The 21,050-nt window shown below is 36.8% G+C and overlaps 1 protein-coding gene across 1 annotated transcript in view; it reads left to right on the top strand.

The window, feature by feature from the left end:
- The window catches only part of AT-HF (HIS HF), a 350,337-nt gene that overhangs the window by 164,146 nt on the left and 165,141 nt on the right, over positions 1-21,050 (top strand). The window contains exons 6-11 of the mRNA XM_089458515.1: positions 13,136-13,194; positions 13,290-13,346; positions 18,074-18,172; positions 18,651-18,713; positions 18,954-19,016; positions 19,178-19,260. Of these exons, the coding sequence (XP_089314641.1) occupies positions 13,136-13,194; positions 13,290-13,346; positions 18,074-18,172; positions 18,651-18,713; positions 18,954-19,016; positions 19,178-19,260 (424 nt within the window). The remainder of the gene's footprint in view (positions 1-13,135; positions 13,195-13,289; positions 13,347-18,073; positions 18,173-18,650; positions 18,714-18,953; positions 19,017-19,177; positions 19,261-21,050) is intronic.

Here is a 21,050-nt window from a genome sequence, read left to right as displayed (position 1 = left end):
TATGTTATCGCCATTTCAATGCGCTGAAACTACAACCGTGCTATTTATAAACGATAACCACAGTAGCGTTTTATAATTTATAATGTAGAAACGATAAGTTATAACCACAGCCGCAAACGATAATCATAGCCGCATTTATAATTTATAACCACAGCCACAGCCGCATTATTTAGAAATGATAACCGGTTAATTTTTTTGAAAACCTGTTTTGAACTAGCAACCTGTTTTGAAAACCTATTTGGAAAACCGGTTATTATCAGCGTTTAAACTTTACAGTTTATCAACGTTTACGGTTTACCCATTCTGTGCCATTAACGGTTTATCAGCGTGCCATTATGTTTATTCCGCCTGTTTTTTATGTATTGATAATTTGAAATATATATATAAATTATATATATGTAAATAGACCTTTCAAATGAAAATTTAAAAGAAATTCAAATCATATATATTTTAATTTTTGTGTATTGATATTTCAATTTGATATATACATAATATAATATATTATAATAATAATAATATAATAATATAATAATATAATAATATAATAATATATATATATACACACATAGCTTTCACATGAATATTAAAATTTCATGTATATTTTAGTTTTTGTATATATATATATATATATATATATGTTATTTAATTGAAATTCAAATTGTGTATTGATATATATATGCTATTTAATTCAATTATTCAAATCGTGTATGGATAATTATTAAATTTTAATACGTTATATTTTGAATTTTATATGCAGTAGTGAGTAACGTAATCTATATATCATTATGGAGCCATCACAGTGCGAGCAGTGTGAAGGGGAAATCATCAAGACAGACCCAAAATCTCCTCTATGGCAGTATGTGGAGATTATTGGAAAAAATCCCAGAGGTGGTTCATTTAAGTGGAAGTGCAATGAATGCTAAGATATAAAAAATGGTTCATATACTAGAGTGAAGGCCCATCGCACTGGTCAAACTAACACAGGGGTACAAGTATGCACTAGGCCAAAAGATGCAAATGGCAAACTTGGCAAAGGTTTGAGTCCTAGAAAAATGCAATTCTATGCATCTTTGCAAGACGTTATTGATAGGAAGCATGCTAAGGGAAAATACCCTGTGCAAAGCTCTACAACTAGGCCTCCATTGCCATCTAGGCCCACTGCCACAACTAATAAAAGGCCCACTCTAGGCCCTCTTGAAGCAGCGTTCAGTAATCAAGGTAGAGAGATTGATGATGAACATGTAGCTCGTTGCATCTATGCAAATGGGCTAGCATTCAATTTGGTGTGTTCCCCTTATTGGCAACAAATGATTAAAGCAGTTAATGAACCGCCGAAAGGGTACAAAAGCCCGGGATATGAAAAGGTCCGCACTACTTTGTTGGCATCAGAAAGACAATCTGTGGATAGACAACTACAGGCAATCCGAGATACATGGGCAGAAACAGGGGTGTCCATCATTTCTGATGGATGGAGAGATCAAAGAAACCGTCCATTAATTAACGTTGTTGCAGTATGCCTCCAAGGGGCAATGTTTTTGAAGGCTGTTGATTGCAGTGGAATAGAGAAAGATGCATCTTTCATATCCACAATTCTTATTGAGCCAATAGAAAGTTTGGGGCCACATAATGTTGTCCAAGTCATTACGGACAATGCACAGGTTTGTAAAGCTGCAGGTTTGATTGTGGAGGGTCAATATGATCACATCTTTTGGACTCCATGTACATTACATTCATTGAACCTTATGCTTGCCAAGATTGGTGAGATTGAATGGATTAATGAAATATATGTAGCTGCAAAGGAAATCCAAATGTTCATAACCAATCATTCAATGTCCCAGGCCATTTATAGAGGTTTTGCAAAGTTGGAGCTACTAAAGGTATTTTATTTTAATCAATCTTATTTGTATTGGAAATTCTTTTAATTGCAAATTTATATATGATTTCTCATTTCAATTTGAGATTTGACTTTTGTACTTTTTGAAACTTGTAGGTTGCTGAAACTCGTTTTGCCTCCCACACTCTTGTCATAAAGAAGCTTGTGGAGGTGAGACAAGCATTACAAGCAATGGTCATTAACCCTCTTTGGGAATCATGGAGGACTTCCACTTCTGATAGAGGGCAAAAAATCAAGTCCATCATTCTTGATGATGCATGGTGGGACAAGGTCCAATACCTTCTACGATTCACTGAACCAATCTTGACCTTGATCAGGGCATTTGATACAGATACACCTTGCTTGGGGAAGTTTATGAAAACATTGATAGTATGTTGGAGAAGATAAGGGAAATTATCAGGGCAAGTGAAAATGACCATGATGAAACATTCTATTATTTAGTGAAGGACATAGTTACAGAAAGGTGGAACAAAATGACCACACCATTACACCTTCTGGCATATGCATTGTACCCTAAATACTATCATTCCAAAGTTTTGTCTTTACCAGGTAGAACATCGCCAAACAAGAATTCTGAAGTGGTACAAGGATACAAAACAACTTTGAGTAAAATTTATAGAGATATGGGAGTTGCAATGGAAGTCCACCAAGAATTTGGAGGGTTTGTACAGTCTACAGGTAGCTTTTCAGATCCAGTAGCTATCGATGATTGAGGACATCTTGATCCTATTACTTGGTGGGGCTTCCATGGTGGGGATAACATTCATCTCTCTACTTTAGCCACCAAGTTATTATCACAGGTTGCTAGTTCCTCATCAGCTGAGAGGAATTGGAGTACATATGGCTTCATCCATTCAGTGAAGCGAAACAGGTTGGGAGTGACAAAGGCTGAGGATCTTGTTTATGTTCATTCCAACCTCCGTCTTCTATCACATGTTGAACCAGAGTATGAAAAGGGTCCGAGCAGGATGTGGGATGTGGAGCCTGAGATCTCTGACTTGAACCTGACACTAAATGCCATGACTCACCTCAACCTACTTGAGGATATTGTTCCACCACCAGTGCAACCTACTGATGCAACTTCCTACATTCCAGGACCCCCATCATCTATTCATGATGTAGAGTTGCAATATGCAGAAGATAGAGATCCATTTGAGGATATGTAAATGTACTTACTATTATCATTTATGGTATCATGATCCTTTTTGTTACTTTGTATGACAGATGATGCATCATTTCAGTGTTTCAGTCTTCATATTGATAATATATCTAATGGTTTCGGTTCTAAAAGTGTTTGATGGTTCAATGAAGTATTTGATTTTTGAACTCTAAAGTGTTTTTAAAAATTTTAAAAATATTATTATATTTTATTTTTTTGTGTGTGAGATATCCTTGTCGTATCCGGATATTGGATTTTCAAAAAACTAGCGGATCCGGATCCGGATCCATATCCGAATCCTGGTAACTTAGACCGGATCCGTATCCGAACCCTGGTAACTTAGACATTAGGACTCACCTAAGACTTCACCATCAAGCCCCACTCTAGCCTTGGCATATATTTGGGAGAAAAACTCAACCAATTAGATATCATTTTTGGGATTCAACTGCGTTAAGTAAGTCATTCAAACGTATGACCATTTCCATGAGAGGTAGTCGTAACTGACTAATTTCTCATGATTTTTGAATAGTTCACTTCGCACTCATTGCATCGGGTGATGCTCACAGGGGTGAAGAAGTGGGATTGAAACTAGTGAAATGTGGAGAACGAATCACATAGCATCAATCATCACTTCCGGGGCTTGCACCCGGTAACCAGGACTTCCCAGGAGGTCACCCATCCCAGAACTCCTCTGGCTCAAGCACGCTTAACTGTGGAGTTTTTCCCTTAGTTAATTATTTGCAGTTGAAAAACACAAATAATTAATTGAGGAAAAAAAACTCAACCAAATTCTACGACACTTTAGACATGATCTAGTACGATAATTTGCATAGACTCTATACACTAGGACTCACTTAAGACTTCACTATCAAGCCCTACTCTAGCTTTGGGGTATATTTGGGAGAAAAACCCAACCAATTATTTGCAGTTGAAAAACACAAATAATTAACTAAGGGAAAATAAATTCAACCAAATTCTACGACACTTTAGACATGGTCTAGTATGATAATTTGCATAGACTCTATACACTAGGACTCACCTAAGACTTCACCATCAAGCCCCACTCTAGCTTTGGGGATATTTGGGAGAAAAACTCAACCAATTATTTACAGTTGAAAAACACAAATAATTAGTTGAGGAAAAAAAACTCCCTAGAGTGAAACTCTTTGGTAAAAGCCATAAGCTTACCTAGATGTGTTACATGGCTTTATAGACATACTCGAATAATTTTTACATAATGGCCCATAGGGGTGCAAAAGTTGGATTACAACAGTAGACCAGAAGCTGCATGATGATGATAACATTTGAAAATTTTTAGACTGCTTTGAAGTGTACTCTGCTATAAGTTAGTTGAAACTTGACACTTGAGTGGTCAACAATTCTCACTGGACAGTGTAAGAGGGAGCTTATTTCTGAATTTGAGATGAAATATCTTGGGCTTATGCATTACTATTTGGGTTTGGATATTTGGCAAAAGCCTGTGGACTGCAAGTCCATGGACACTTCTATGGTGACAAATTTGAAGAAGATACGTGACAATGATTCTGATATGATTGATCACTCTATGTATCACAAATTGATTGATTCGTTGAACTATCTCGTGAACATTAGACATGATATTTGGTATGCTGTGAACATGTTAAGCTGATTGGGATGTAAGCTCTGGTGATAGAAAGTGCACTATTGACTCTTTTTTAGCTTGGGCTCTGCTATGATTTTGTGGTCTAGTAAAAAGCAAACTTTTGTTGCTCTTAGTACCAGTGAAGCACTACTCTTATTAAACCCGCGGGTAAGAACAGGTCAGAAGGGAGGACAGGTGACCCTCATTAAATCCGTGTTCTTTACCCTTACTCGGCGGGTTTTGCACAAGACCCGACTACCCGTATTAAACCTGTAGGTAGCCTATAAGACTCTCATAGGACCCCTGTAAGACCCTTTGGGCAGCAAAACCTCCAAATTGTCCAAAAATTCGATTTTTTTATTTTTCTTTTCTTTTTTGGAAATGAGGTGGAGGAAAAGGGAAATTGAAGGGAAAAAAAACTTCATAAACACCTCTCTCCCTTATATTTCTCATTCACTTGTCATTTGAGTGTTTGGCTAATTTGTGTGAGTGTTGAAACTTGAGAGTGAACCTAAAGGAGCGTGAAGGAGTTGTTGGAGGAGGCTAAAAGAGGCTTCATCGGATTAGACTAAGCTTCAGGTAGGCTTCATGAACCTAGTTAGAAAGTTTTCCATGTATTTATTGTTGTTTTGTTTTGTTTTGTTTTTTTTTTTTTATGTTTGCAATTTTTTTTTTGATTGGGAATGCCTGTGGGTGAGTTTCTCATCCATAGGTGGTTGATTTTCTCAGCCACACAATCAAAAAAATTTGCAAATTAAAAAAATTCAAAACCAAAAAAAAAATTTAAAACCAAATTTTTGGTTTTTTTGTTTTGTTTGTTTGTTTTTTTTTTTTCTTCCAGATTTTGTTGCCATGCCACTAAGGGTTTCAGACAGTCTCGTGATTCGGCATGGCCACATGGTTAACAAATCATTCTAGGTAATGACCACAATATCAAGTGCAATTATTGCAATGCCACAATGCATGCAGGCATAAACAGGCTGAAATACCACCTAGCAAGAATTCCTAGGCATGGTGTGGGATGTTGTCAAAGTTGCCCTGATGAAGTCACTACCGAAACGGTAGCTGCTTTGGAATCCATTAAAGAAGCAAGTTCTAAGAGGGCAAGAAGGAAGCATGAGATTGTTGGGATAGGTAGATCTTCATCTCAGAGTGAAACACAGTTTCAAAGTCCTGGTATTGGTAACTCCTCTTCAACTGCTATGGCAAACAAGAGTATAACCTCTTGTTTCTGCAATCCTCGGACAACTCCAGGATCTCAACCAACCTTGGACGGTTTCAATGATAAGAAGAGGAAGGACGCAGATATGGCAGTGAGGAGTTTTTGGTACCATAACAGTCTTTCATTCAATTATGCAAAGTCTTATTTTTATCAGCACATGGTGGATGCCATTGCATGTGCTGGCCCTGGATACAAAGCCCCAACTTATAATGCACTTAAGGGGAAAGAGCTAGATGAGGAGCTTGAGTGTGTCAAGGAACAATTGGAGAGCATTAAAAGCTCATGGAAATTTACAGGTTGTACACTTATGTCTATGGGTGGACAGATCAGAGGGGTAGAACAATAATAAATTTTGTTGTAGCTTGCCCTAAAGGAACCATGTTCCTAAAATCCATTGATGCATCTGCAAATGTAAAAGATGCACATTTGATTTTTTCATTGTTGGCTAATGTGGTGGAGGAAGTCGGGGTTGCAAATGTTGTCCAAGTAATCACAGACAATGTAACAAATTATGTGGCAACTGGAAGGTTGCTTTGTGCCAAATATCCCACCATTTTTTGGACTCCATGCATTGCCCATTGCATAGACTTGATGCTAGAGGACATTGGGAAGTTGGAGTGGGTGCAAGACATTGTGCAAGAATGCAAGCATATTACCAAGTATATTTATAATCATGCTTGGGTGTTGAACCTTATGAGGGAATTCACACAGGGTGAGCTTAGTCGCCCAACGGTCACACGGTTTGCTACAAACTTTCTTTCCCTGCAAAGCCTTTTGTAAGAGTACTAAGCTTTGAGAAGAATATTTTGTAGCCAGCAATGGGTATTCTGGAAAGATAGCACAAAACCGGAAGCAATGTCTGTGAAAACATTTGTCTTTGTTGATAGTTTGTGGGACAAAGTGACTGAGATTGTCAGCTTCACTGAGCCCCTTGTGAAAGTCTTGAGATTGATGGATGGAGAGAAACCTGCAATGGGATATATTTATGAGGGCATGGACAGGGCCAAAGAGGCCATCAAGACTTTTTATAAGGGAAATGAATCTAAATATAAACCTATATGGCAAATTAATGATTCTAGGTGGGACAGGCAACTACATTCACCATTGCATGCAGCGGGAGCATATCTGAATCCGAGCTTATTCTATAATGAGGGGTCTAGCATTCAAAGAGATCCCGAGGTGATGAGAGGTGTCATGATATACATTGAGAAGATGTTCCCGGATGTAGATATTTAGGACAAAATCAACTTACAACAAGATATGTACAAGGAAGCAACAAACATGTTTGGATTCAGCTCAAGCCAACGTCTCAAGGACAAGAAAATGCCTTGTAAGTGCAAATTGTTTGAATTTAGGTTGTAATTCTGCTAGTTCTCTTTTATATGTTTGGCATTGCAAATTGATAATCTTTGTTGTTTTTTTTTGCAACTCATTGGTGGATAGATTGTGGCACTGTGGCACCACAATTACAAGAATTCGCCATCAGAGTTCTGAGTCAACCCTGCAGTGCTTTTTCTTGTGAGTGCAATTGGTCAGTGTTTGAGCACATCCACAACAAAAAGAGAAACAAGTTGGAGCATGAGAGGTTGGAGAAGTTGGTTTTCATCTACTACAACCTTCGAATGCTCACAAAACAAGTGCAACCAAAGGATACATATCCAATTTTATTGGATACTATTGATTTAGAGTCTGAATGGGTTGTGGAGGAGGCCCCTGATTTGAGTTGGCTTGATGAAGAGACCGAGGATCTCTTTAGTTTGCTATCTCAAATGGAGACTCCAAAATTCAAATACACCTGCGTCACTGTTGCTTCAGTCTGCTGATGTTACCACTAGCTCCACGGGACCTTATTTTAGGCGTGGCCGTCCATGAGTGATGAGACTCAAGATTGTTATGAGACAATCATTTATCATTTATGACATATGTATTTGAATTTTGAACTTGCTGAAATTTTTTATTTTAATTATGGAATCATGAGTCCTTTTCTTATTTAGTATCTGAATGTTTTGCTTACAAAAATTGAATATGTTATGTTGTACTTTTATAGATATGAGACGATGTTATGAATTATTGCATATATTGTGGTTTTTATAACTTATAAGGATTGGAATTGTCATTATTTCTTTTTTGTGCTTAAAATTTACCACATTTTAAGTTTTGTTTTGTATTTTGACGAGTCTTATATAAGTCTTATAAGTGTCATTCCCGAGTCTTATACGAGTAGACGAGTCGATGCCTTGTCGAGTCTTATACGAGTACGAGTCATGCAACATTGCTTAGTATGACTGAGGCTGAGTGTATTGCTGCTTGTTCAACCTGTTGTGAAGCTGTGTGGCTTTAAAAGCTGTTTGCTGGTTTGTTTGATCAAGTGCTGGATCAACTATTGTATATTGTGATAATCAAAGTTGTGTAAAGCTTTTTAAGAACCCGATTTTTCATGACAGGTTGAAGCACATTGAGATCAAGTATCATTACATCCGGAATATTGTCTAGAGGGGAGCGGTGAGGCTCGAATACATCCCTACTAATTAGCAGATTGTTGATGTTTTGACAAAGCCATTGTCCCAGATGAAGTTTGCTTATTTTAGAGAACAACATGGAGTTGTTGAGAATCCCTCTCTGGGAGAAAGGGATCAATGATTGTATAGCATCATGTGATTGGCAATCTTCCTTGTGTTGTAGCTGACAGGCCATAGATTATGGTCGGGAAGATTATCACTCCCTTAGATTAGTTGATCGAGCGACCAATGAGTCTGGTTGGGGAACTTGGTCCTGAGGCATGAAGTGATCCCTTAGGTCACAATGAATGAGAGAACAGTTTGGTCTGTTTTTGAGCTCTCCCTTGGGTCATTTGACTGAGAGACTATATAGTCGGGGATTGAGATAGCGATTCCTCCCTTGGGTCATGGACTGAGAGACCTTGTTTATGGTCAGGGAGATGGACCCTATGTACTCTCTTGGGTCATTGTGCTTGACTAAGAAACCATTGCATATTGTTGGAGAGTTTGGCCTCATTGATTTATCCCATGGTTAGTTGGGCATTGACCTTGATGCCGTTGGTTTTTGGCTTATGGGATGTGTTTGATGCTATATATCTTTCCTTATAACGAGACTTGTACATCTAATCTCTCCCTTGGGCTGTTGTTGAGAGACCAATGAATTGGTCAGGGAGATTGATCTTGAAAGAGAGAGAGAATTCTATATCTGATCTCTCCCTTGGGCTTTGCTGATAGACCTATGGATGAGAGAATGAAAAGTACCTCCCTAGCTAAGAGGGAGTGTTGAAAATTTGGTAGCTTCGGTGGATATTTTCATTGGCAAAGTGAAGAATTTTTTTTGATTTTCTATGCTTGATTAGGTCGGCCTCAAGTGCACAAGTTGCCCCCACTCTTTGAATGGGTTTGACCCCAAGGACAAAACCCTCCTCCAAGAACATATAAATAGAAGTTTGTTGACCCTAATTTGGCATCTCATCACACACATCAATTCGATCTGAAACAAGGTGAGTCGTCCACACGTGCGAAGGAGAAAAGAGGAAGAACAGTTCTGCGTTGACCAACCTTCTTATCTTCTGTTTGACCAGCATTGACTTGGGATCATTTACTCCTGTTTGACCGAGATTTTGATTGTTTGTGGAGGCTGAAAGTTTCAGAGGTTTGTTGACTGTTTGACCGAATTATGCTCCTGGTTCTGGCTTGGTGACCATAGGTTGGCTGCAGGTCAACTCGGAGATTTGACTGGGTTGTTGACTGTGATTTGACCGAATTTCGGCCTTCTCTGTTCAGCTACCTCGGGCCGAAATTCGGCCCCTCTGTTGAATATATTTCTCTCATTTGAGTCTTTGACTGATTTGACTTGGCATTATTGACGTCAGGAAATTGGAATCTTGTTTGGAACATTCTGATGTACATTTGATGAACTGAAATCTCTCTCATAAGGAAAGATTTGTTGGGTTTTCTCCTTCTTGTTTTTGCCCTGGCTGCTAGCTTAAACTTTGGTGTCTCTTGTCTCTTGTTTCATTGTTTACTTTACTATGATCTCTATTGCTCTATTGAAGAAAGTGAATGCTTGAAAATTTTCATGCATAACTGCTTGATTATTGAATGCTCTAAAGAAGTCTAATTGTATCATTGGAAGTAGTTATCAGATTAAAAAATTGTACTTGTCTTGATTGAACTAGAAAATCAACAAGCCACAACGTTTTTAATTCTCTGGATACCGGGATGCAAAAATTTGGTTTATTTGATATGTATTGACTGGGAAACTTACAAAAACACAACTTGTTGATTCTTGGATCACCATCAAATATAAATCAACCAAATAAATCAAATAAACAATTTAGATTTAATGTTAAAGTATAAAACATTAAAGCATAGGTTATGAAAATATTGAAACCCCATACCTGTAAATGAATTTGAGAAACAACTGGCAGGAACACAGATCCTTTATCTCAATTGGTCTTTTACTCCTATCACTTCACAGTGAAAAATAATCAACCTCTCAGTGCACACCTAAGGATGGCAAAAATTTGTCCCCTTTTCTTGAAAACATGCAAATATGGTTACAAATTTCTCTTGCTTGCATAAAAATATGTGAATATGATTCCTTATGTGATAAATGGTGTGGCTATTTATACCCATAATAATGATAATAGGGTTTTGAAATAAGGCGAAATATGAAATATTTAAATAATAAAAAATATCCTCTGACCTCAAAATATTATCCTAAATTTTTTCCCTTTGTCTATATTTCATGCCCAAAAAATACTCTGTTGTCGGGAATAAAATCCCTTTTGCGAATTCAGTAGATATGGCTATAATGATGTAATGAGATGCTTTGATTGATGATCTTTGCTTTCAATCTTGCGACTTCATTGATGTGAAAGGTACGTGTATTTTCGAAGGGTCATATCAAAATTTCATTCTAAAGATTTGCAGGTTAAACAATATGGCATCATTCTAGAGCTTTTTGCTTTCAGTCTTGGATGCTAGGAGTATCCCTTGCTCTTTCCTACCCCCCAGGATTGTGCAGCTAGATTCCCAGATTGCTCCAGAGGACTCGGATAGTGAGACAACACCCCGGTTGCTCCCTTTGCCGTTGGTTATCAGACTCTGGCATTCTTGACATCATGGACCTCATGTGCAGCTCTCTCTCCCTTTGGGCTTTTCACCGGGCCACTGATATGGTTTTATACATATTCATGCTCATGAAGATGTCCTACTGTTTGTATTTTTCATTACTTCATTTGGCATATATATATATATATATTGTATTTGATTTAACTTTTCTGGGAGTGACATTTGCACTCCCACATTGTAATCTCAATGGATGTACCTCTAGTCCCATTGAATTGCTTTTGTGGTCATTTGTTGGACATTAATAGAATTATCTTATATTATTTCAAGAAAAGTGGCATGTGGCATCGTATGCCATTTTAGGTTTGTCGGATATTCTTGGATCTCTGAATAAAATTGCTGCGATGAGTTGAGCAGATTCCTAGGTTCCATGGACACTCTCATCTAGCTGTGTAACATGTTTCATCTTTCATTGATTTTATTTCAGAGGTTCATGTTGTCCACGAAAATGCTATGATGAGAATTTTTGCATGTGCCTTGGTAGAAGGAGCAAATTATTAGTTAAAAATCTTGGCAGAGTGGAAATAGCTTCATTTGGAGGATTGATTCAAAGCATTTTTAATATTGATATAATCGCCATAAAGAAGAAGAATGTGTTGAAGATTTTTTTGATGAATCCATCTTGTAAAATCAAGATCCTGAACCTCTTGATTTGGTTAATGTTTGCTATGGAAAGGCGATAGAAGATCTAATGCTTGAGTTTCATAGTAATCCCTCATAGGAGTTAGTAGCTGAGATAAACAATAAAATGGAAGATTTAAATGCTCTTCTTAACTCAGTAGAAGCAGGAGAGCATGATGCAGATCTGAATAATTAAGCTCTTGAAGACCTCATGGCATCACCTCATGATGAAGATTTTAAAAAAGTGTTGAAGTTCCTATTGAAGAGAGTTGCTCCTCTTGTTCCCAAAGAATACAGTTGTAGTCATACCTTTGACACTTGCTACTTGATAACCTCCTCCCTTACAAAGTAACTTGCTGGATTGCTACACTCACTGATTCTAGGCTTTCTGTTGGTGGCTTGATTGTATTTCATTTTTGGCATTTGATTCAGAACTTATCATGCTGGCTACTAACTCTGGTTCTAATAATGCTTTGCTCAAGGCCCTTCAAAGATTGTCTTTTTAATCCATTGAATAATGAGCAATATGGCCCAGAGTGATGAAGTGGCAATACGAGGGTGGGTGCTGTGCTGTTTGTCCACATTGGGTGAGGAAGGCATTAAGGCTGGAAATAAGGCATTCCCCAACAACAAATCAAGTCATCGTCTCAAGGAGAAGGTCTAACCCAATTACACAAATCATAAGGAAGGTAACTGATATACCTTAAGATGCTTTCACCTGTTCTGCATTGGCTCTCATCCCCGTATCCATATCCAGCTGTATCCATGCAAATACTCTTGTTATCACTGTAACTGAAGAAAGAAAGATTGCTACATTGAGGCATTTAGTGGTTGTGTCATCATATATTTTATAAGCTTGAATGCCTCCTGAGTCCTCTTTAGTAATTTACTCAACCAACAGCTTGATTAGCGGAAAGCCAATGACACTAGGGGTTAGAACTGTTGTCTATCACAATACCCAGCCTGAGTACACTGGCCATGGTGCCTCCTCTTAATGAGGCGACTAAACAGTTCATTACACATGGGGGGAATTGAATCCTGGCAGGGGGTGGGGAATATCACCACCTCAGCTTGACCAACTGGTAAAGCTACTGGTGAATGTAATCATATTTGATTCGGTAGTCACTTGGTTGTCGAGAGCTAACCAGTTATTATTTAATTGTTTTGATGCACTTGTTTAATAATACATTTTTCTGAATTATAAATGCTGTTTGGTGTTTCTAATTTTGTCATTGATCGTGTTAATTGAAAGAGAAGAATCTTCCTTTAATACAGCTCTTAACCAACCCAGTCTGTCAACTTGCTTTTTTGTCTAAATATAGAAGAATATCATGAAATATTTTGAGTTTACTTCTTTCATGTTTTTTCATGCTTTGTATTTTCTACCATGTTCTATTACAGAGCTGCTTGCAAATGTTGTATGTCTGTAGCTTCTATTTTATCTCTGGTTATTAAATTACTTTGATTCGCATGTTTGTTGCAGCTGTAGGACTTGGCATCTTAAAGGGCTTTTTAACTGGGAATAACTCTAATCCAGGAAAAGTATGTTTGCGAAATTAATCATTTATGTCTGATTTTCTTTAATTATTGTTATTTGAGATGGTGCTTAAGAATGAGAACTGTGTTTGAAAGTGCAGACTCCTGATCTGGCAGAATATCAGTCTCCAAAGCATGCTTCCAATCTTGCCAAGCGGGTAAGTGAATTCTGAATAGTATGGTGAAAAATCTGTTGGTTGTCTTGCATATAAAACTGAAATGCTTCAATCTTGTGCTCTTTTTATGACAAGATGTCTTCTAATTTTGCTCTGTCTCCAGTGTTCCCTTCCCCTATCCTGGGAATATTACAATCTAATGTAGCTGGTTTACAGCACTCTAGGAAGACCCCTTCTAACAAAATTATAACAACAAGAACAATGAGAGAGTAAGAGAGAATGATTCATGATAGGTGATATAATTTATTATTAAAGAGTTATAAATACATCATTCAGACATAACGGACTTATCCCCTGTAAACATATTAGACCATGTCTAACTGCCTAACTACATAAGTCTAACTTTTACTACAGGCTTATCTTTTACAATATTGTCCTTGAACAATGGTTTGGTGAATATATCAGTTGATTGAGAAGGGAAAACTGGATTTATCACCAAACAGTGGAGTTGCTCCAACCTTTTGAATTCCTGTGTATTCAAAGATTCTTCTTGAGGTGGATCTTTTTTATCATTTACTGAACAAGCACAACCTGAATTGGTGAATCCTGTCAAGTCATCATTCCTGACAAACTTTCGCTTCTTGTTCTTCAGCAGTGGAGAATTAAAAACCACACTCATCAGAGCAAATTAATATAGTTTTCTGCCTTTTTTTTATTTTTGCTGCTAGGTGGGCTGACCTCGATGGCAATGAAGGTTCTTCCTCTTCTTCTTTCTGTTATGAATAAAATATATATAAAATAATACAAATAAAGTAATTAACAATAATAATGATTAACGCTTAATTAGCTAATAATTAATAGTGAAGAGGCATGTCCCTATGACATGACCGTTTGTGAAGAGGTACTTGCCTAGGGTATATAAGCAGGCCCACACCCTCATTGGTAATCATCCCATCAATTCTTTTATATAATATTCAATATACAATTACTTATCTACAATGGATATCTTTGTTTTTGAATTATTTTGAAGTTACTCCGTTGCGTATACGAACTTTGTTCATTACATTGGTATCAGAGCTGTTCGATCCTCTGGCCGCTCAACCATTGCATAGAGCTATCTTGATTTGACTTTTGGCCATCGATTTTTTGTCAACTTTTTTCCGTCATAATTGAAGCTTTTCGCTACACAATTTGGAATTTCTCTGTTCGCCATCAGGGCTTTGACCATATAATTAATTAATTAAAAAAATGATTAAAAATAAGTAATATACATACATACATACATATATATATATATATATATATATATATAAGAAAAAAAATAAATTATATTGAAAAAAATCATATAAAAAAGAAAAAAGAAAACAAATAAAAAGGTTTTTTTTTACCTTTAGCTGTCATATGCAGTGACCCAAGACGCCGCCACCGTCGCTGGCCCCGAATAGCCACCACAAGTACCGCCACGGCTCCTCTCCGACAAGTTCCCCTTTGCCACAACACCGACCATCCACACCATACGCCCCATTTGTAGTAGCCTCCTCCCGCTATCCCGTTTGCAGCTACCTCTGCCCATGTTTCGTTAGTTGAAGCTGCGATCACACAACATTTCAAGCCGCCTTCCGCCTTCAGAATTGTCGTTCCTTACTAATCCCACTCCTATTAGCCGCCCGACACTCCTGTAACCATGGTAGCCGCCCGTGCCACCGCCAATCGCACTATCTCTCTAGCCCCCAATACGTCGTCTGCCATTGCATGTTCGTTTCCTGACCGATTTCCAGTCGCTGCCAGCCTCGTTTTGTTGTAGCAGCAACAAACAACTGTAGCCTCCCGACAGGTCACTTCCAACAACCACCGTTATGCCTACAACGACAATCGCCGTTGCTCGCTTTCCCTCAGCACACCCGTGCCCTCTGTGGTTTTCACCATTTCTATAGACGTCTATCACCATACACACATTCCTTCCTGCCATCACTGCCACCAAACTGTTTGACTTAGCCATGCCTCCCTTGCTCGACCCACACATCGACCCAAAGCCACCATTGCCAGCGAGTTATCATAACCAGTAAGACGGATTTTGCCATTGCCAGTGAGGCATCGTGTCCATTCAGACATAACCATTTAGACAATTGTTTCAATTTGATTTAGGAGAAGTGTAAATTTTTTTAGTGAGCTATTATAAGACTAAAGCGATAAGGAAGTACACATTAATTAAATTATCAAAGAGTTATATATATATATATATATATATATATATATATATATATATATATATATATTCTAAATCCAATTACAAAATACAAAAAACATATCATAAAGAGGGTTATGTTGAGGGAGACTACTGAAACAAAGGATATTGGATATATTTTTTTTTAATTAAGGTATTATTTATTGTAAATTATATATTAAAAAAATATTTAAAAAAAAAGAGAGAGGAAGTTGAAGTAAGAAGAACGGAGGGGAATTCTAAGTCAAAAAAAAGGAGAAAGACCTTATTATATTTTCAAGTAGAGTATCTCATACAAAGAATATATAAAGATTATAGGCAAAGTATCGTTTCTATCAACAAACGCAAAATGGAATCTAATTCAAAAATGATGAAGGAAGAAAAAATGGAGATCAGTGATGGAAGATTTCCTAAAACTTTTATGATGTGTGTTAATGCACTATTTAAAATCAACGGATCACATGCAGGAAGGGATGTTATAATCTTTATCGATCCTACTCAGGATAAAAATTATGTTAGTACTGAATGTGCTAACCAATTAGTGATTCTTGAATCGAACATAATTGAAATGATGGATCCGATGAATAATAAACAATATAACATAAACAATCTACAACTATGCATTGGAGACTATATTTTTTCCTCGCAATTCATCGGTAAAACCTTATTTTGTGATAGTAGTGATATAATTCTGGGTTTGCTCTGGATGGAATCATTAGGGTCCTTTATCCTAAATACGAAAAATAAGTTTTTGACATTTTCTTACAAAAAGAAAAAAATAACGCTACAAGACGTTACCTTGAAGCCAGATTCATTGACACCTGAAGACATACAAGATATCTCAAAAGTAATTCTTCAAGAGAGTAAAAACGCGATACAAAATATGCAAAGAGAAGTTGACAAAATCACCGCTGACAAAAAAGAAGTTACTCGCCTCAAGGACCACAACGAAAAATTATTAACGCAAATTAAGAAACTTAAAAATGACAAAAAATCGTTGAAAAACAAATTAGGAGAACTCAACACGAAAGATGTATCAAAATCTTTAGACATAACCACCCAAGTTGAAGAAAAAGGAACGAATACCGATCCAATCAATATCAGAACTCAAGAAGGTGACAAACCAGTTGAAGGGAAAACATATTCAAATGTTACAGTTCACACAATGAAAAACCCAAATGACGATTTTGTAGCCAACTCAACAACAATAGTACCTAAAGTAAATTAGAAAGTTGTCACACGCATGATAAGGGAAAATCAAACCACAAGAACTCCTTATTGACATCCGAATCACAAGAGCAGACAACTTAACTAGTCCGCATATCTGTGTCACTCAGAGAAGAAACAACAAACTTATGTTCTGAAGAATGCTGAAGTTTGCACAATTCAGTCCAATTGTAACAGTGCATTACAAATTTCCAATGATCGAAGGTTTCCATAGAAGATTGATTTAGGATGGTCAAACCCCTTCTCAGTTTGATAATTTTGTTTATCACTTAGAGGATCATATCATGTATCAACGAAGATGATAGTTCCGAGATGAGAAGACATTCGAAACAGAAAAAGAGATCAAGCCTTTTCATTAGTAAGCTTTGAGGACAAAGCTTTTTGCAAGAGGAAGACAATGTTACATATATATATATATATATATATATAAAATAATACAAATAATGTAAATAACAATAATAATGATTAATGATTAATTAACTAATAATTAATAGTGAAGAGGCATGTCTCTAGGACATGACTGTTTGTGAAGAGGTACTTGCCTAGGGTATATAAGCAGGCCCTCACCCTCATTTGTGATCATCTCATCAATTCTTTTATATAATATTCAATATACAATTACTTGTCCTACAATGGATGTCTTTGTCTTCGAAGTATTTTGAAGATTACTCTGCTGTGTATATGAACTTTGTTCGTTACACTTTCCATTGTTCTGGTTGTTCATCCTATTGCTCTTCTTGTTGCTATTCTGGTCCTTTTTCCTCTTTTTCCTGCTGCCATATTAACTTAACTCTTAAATCTTTTCTTTCTGTTTTTCCTGCTGCCATAATAACTTAACTCTTTTAAATGTATTGGAGTGTGTCTAACTCTCTAACTATGCAATTTCGTTTTGCATGACTGAAACCTAAGTTACATTTTTACTTTTATTCATTTCATAAAGTTAATAATAGTCATTGACTCATTATATTTGTAAAACTTTTGGCTAAGAAGACATGGGTGGGGATATCCATTCCACCAAAGTTGCTTAGGACTTGCACATTGCCCAACTGCTTGAATTGGCCAGCTTTCATGAGTAAGATGTCCCATGAGTTCTAAGATGTTTCTTTAGGGGATTTGAAACTTGGTGGGATCTCTCTCTCTCTCTCTCTCTCTCTCTCTCTCTCTCTCTCTCTATATATATATATATATATAAGTTTTTGTTCAATCTAATATACATTTTTTTCTGATTTGATGCTTGAATTTCTCTTAGCTTGGTAATGGGCCTTGTTATTGGATTGCCATTAGCTGTATATGTATGAAGCAACATTAGTTTTAGCAGGTGATTGCATGCCTTGATGTGAGGACAAATGACAAAGGAGATCTTGTTGTCACCAAAGGAGACCAGTATGACGTGAGAGAACTCAGTGAAGAGCGTGAGGTGTGTACATCTTTTATGGTTCACTCTTTAAATTCAATCTGCAGACCGGTGATAGTGACAAGAATATGTTATGTTTCTTAAACTTGGGTTCTTTTAGGGTTAGACTTCCATACGAATACACTGGAAAGCAATATAAACATTCATGGTTATATGACAAGGTTAACTCGTTTGACTAGATGCTTAAAATAGAAGGCTTTGTTTCTGAATACATTGGAGAAAGGGATTTTAATCTTCGTAGTGTATGACTGATAGTGTACAGTTGTAGTTTTGAAAGAATTAGTGGCCAAATTAATTAATGGTCACTGCAGTTGTTTAACATGCATTGCATTTTGTAAATAATTCCTTCTGTTTTTCGCCTGACTTTATTTCAAGACTTGAAGCTCTATGAAAATTTTGAAGAGACTTCACATCCCGAGGATTCCATATTAATTTTTTGTAAAAGATCTGATATTGTCTTCCATGTGTTCAATATTTGAAGGTACGGAACCTTGGGAAACCAGTTGAACTTGCAGGTCAATACTACAGAGATGGAGCAGATGAAGTAATTCTCTCATTCTCTTAGCTACACTTTCTACAATAGTGTAAATCAGCTATCTTTATTTCATGTCGAAATGCAATTGAACATGTATCAGTAGAGCAAATTTTGTTAGATACTTCTGTATCTACTATCTAGTATATTTTCCTGGCAATGATTCCCAATACAGGTTTTAAAGGATAGATTTGTTGGGCAGCCAAAACTGTTACTGGATTCCTCAGTTTCTTAACATATATGTTACCGCAGGTGACATTTTTAAATATAACAGGCTTCCGTGACTTCCCATTGGATGACTTGCCAATGCTGGAGGTATTAATTTCAATTGCAGTAGGCTGTCTTTTACTGCATGGCCATTGAATAAAGGTTTAGTGTTACTTTTGACTAGGTCTACTTAAGTCTTAAACAGCCAAAGTCCATTATATGTATGGATATAAGGATCAAGTCAGTTTATTATTCCTTCTGTATCACAGGTATTACGCTGCACATCTGAGAACGTGTTTGTTCCACTTACAATTGGTGGAGGTATTCGGGACTTCAGAGATAAACATGGACGGTGAGGTCATAACTTAATGTTGGTTCCCAGTACATAACACTTTCAGAATTAGATGTATTTTTTTATTGTATTGCACAAGATGTAACTGTTCTTATGGCTTCCGTAATACTTGAAGTAGGAGGAGTAAGATTTCACTGCAAATTCCTTGGAAATTGTTGAATTTTCTACAAGAATGATTAGAAGTAGTAGTCAGATTTCACTGCAAATTCCTTCGAAATTGTGGATTTTTCTACAAGAATGATTAGTAGAATCTGATTTTGTGATCTGATAATTACTTTCAAATGATTTCCAATCAAGTTATCTTTATGTCACATATATCATTAAGCAATTGCACACAGAAAATTTCAACAGTAATGCGATGAAAACAGTAGGATCATAAAGAGACAGGCAATCACAACAGAGACAACAAATTTACCCTTGGAAAAACCCAGCAAACTTTTCTTCTTAGGAGAAATTTGTTCTTCAGCAATATTTACAATTCAAAATATTCTAGGAATCTGTTCCAAAATCCAGGTCAAAGATACCAGTTAAACGTGGTCAAATACCAGCTAGTCCAAACTGGTCATACCTCCAAAAATACCAAAAGTCAATGCTGGTAAATAGTCTGAAATTTGTCCTGAGGTCAAGCTTGGACTGCGGTCAAAATCTGATTTATTTACTGTCAAAGTCCGAATTTCCTGTGGACAAAACAGCCTCCTTTCAGGAGTCAATCTTAGTCAAAATCTCGGTCAAACAGTAGCCTGATTCTCAGTCAGATGAAGCAGATAAGATTTGGTCAAACTTAGTTCAAACAGCAGCTTCTCTACTTGGTCAAACAATCCAATTTGTCTTCCTTGACTTCGCACGAGTGAGCAAAAGAATAGAAGTGTGTGTCCGAATTGGTCAAAGTTGAGCTGGTCAACTTCTATTTATACTAGACAAATGGGTGACTTTTTGACTAAAAGTCACATCTCTTCATGGTGGGGCTGACTTAACCATTTACGGCCTACATGAAGCCAAAAAATAATAATTTTAATTTTTCATTTTGATAATTTTCTTTGGCAGACTTGGGAGGCGTTTTTGGCATGCAGGAATACCTCCCGATGCTACACAAAAATCAGCAAAAATGAAGTTTGAAAGCGAGAGGCATAAATAATTTAAATTTTGTGTGTTTTAAGCTTTGGAGATAGTGTGTGCAACATAGAATGTTATATAAAATATGGGCTTATAGTGAAAAGACTGCTTGAAAGCCATCCCTTAATAAATTTTAACTACGTGGAGCTCTATAGATGTATCTGCAAGTGTTTTGTAGGTCAAACTAATGTGCCACTATGAGAGGCATCAATGTATGTAAGCAAAGTGCTAATTTGATGCCTGGTCTCGCTAAACCTAAATCGTGGAAGGTAGGTTTTATGTTCAATAAATATATAGAAAATAGGGACTCAAATAAGAACTTAGAAATTAGGACAAGAAAAAGGAACAAGAGTTTTAACCTCACAGTACATTTTATTTTCCCAAGGAAAACCTTGCATGATTGCCATGCCCTCTATCCTGAAATATCCTGATTCTGGACAGAGGGTGGCTCAAACACTAACTACAATAGTGGCTGGTAACCTTCTGGGAATTGACTAGATTTGAACATGTGACTTATGTCCTCCCTGTTGAAAATATATAACTGTGGTCAGTATTTGAAGCCCACAAGTCAAAGGAAAACTAATTATTATTCTTGTTGTTCAAGTAGGCCCCAGTTTGACAGGTTGGGCCCACCTCATGAAGGGGTTTGACCCTTGGTCAAAACCCACTTGATTGGA

The sequence above is a fragment of the Pinus tabuliformis genome, chromosome 7 (assembly GCF_031772625.1).
Source record: "Pinus tabuliformis cultivar Carrire ecotype Pingquan chromosome 7, CPIR1, whole genome shotgun sequence".
Taxonomy (NCBI): domain Eukaryota; kingdom Viridiplantae; phylum Streptophyta; class Pinopsida; order Pinales; family Pinaceae; genus Pinus; species Pinus tabuliformis.
The sequence above is the reverse complement of the archived record's forward strand: the minus strand, read 5'-3'. Positions and strand labels throughout refer to the sequence as shown.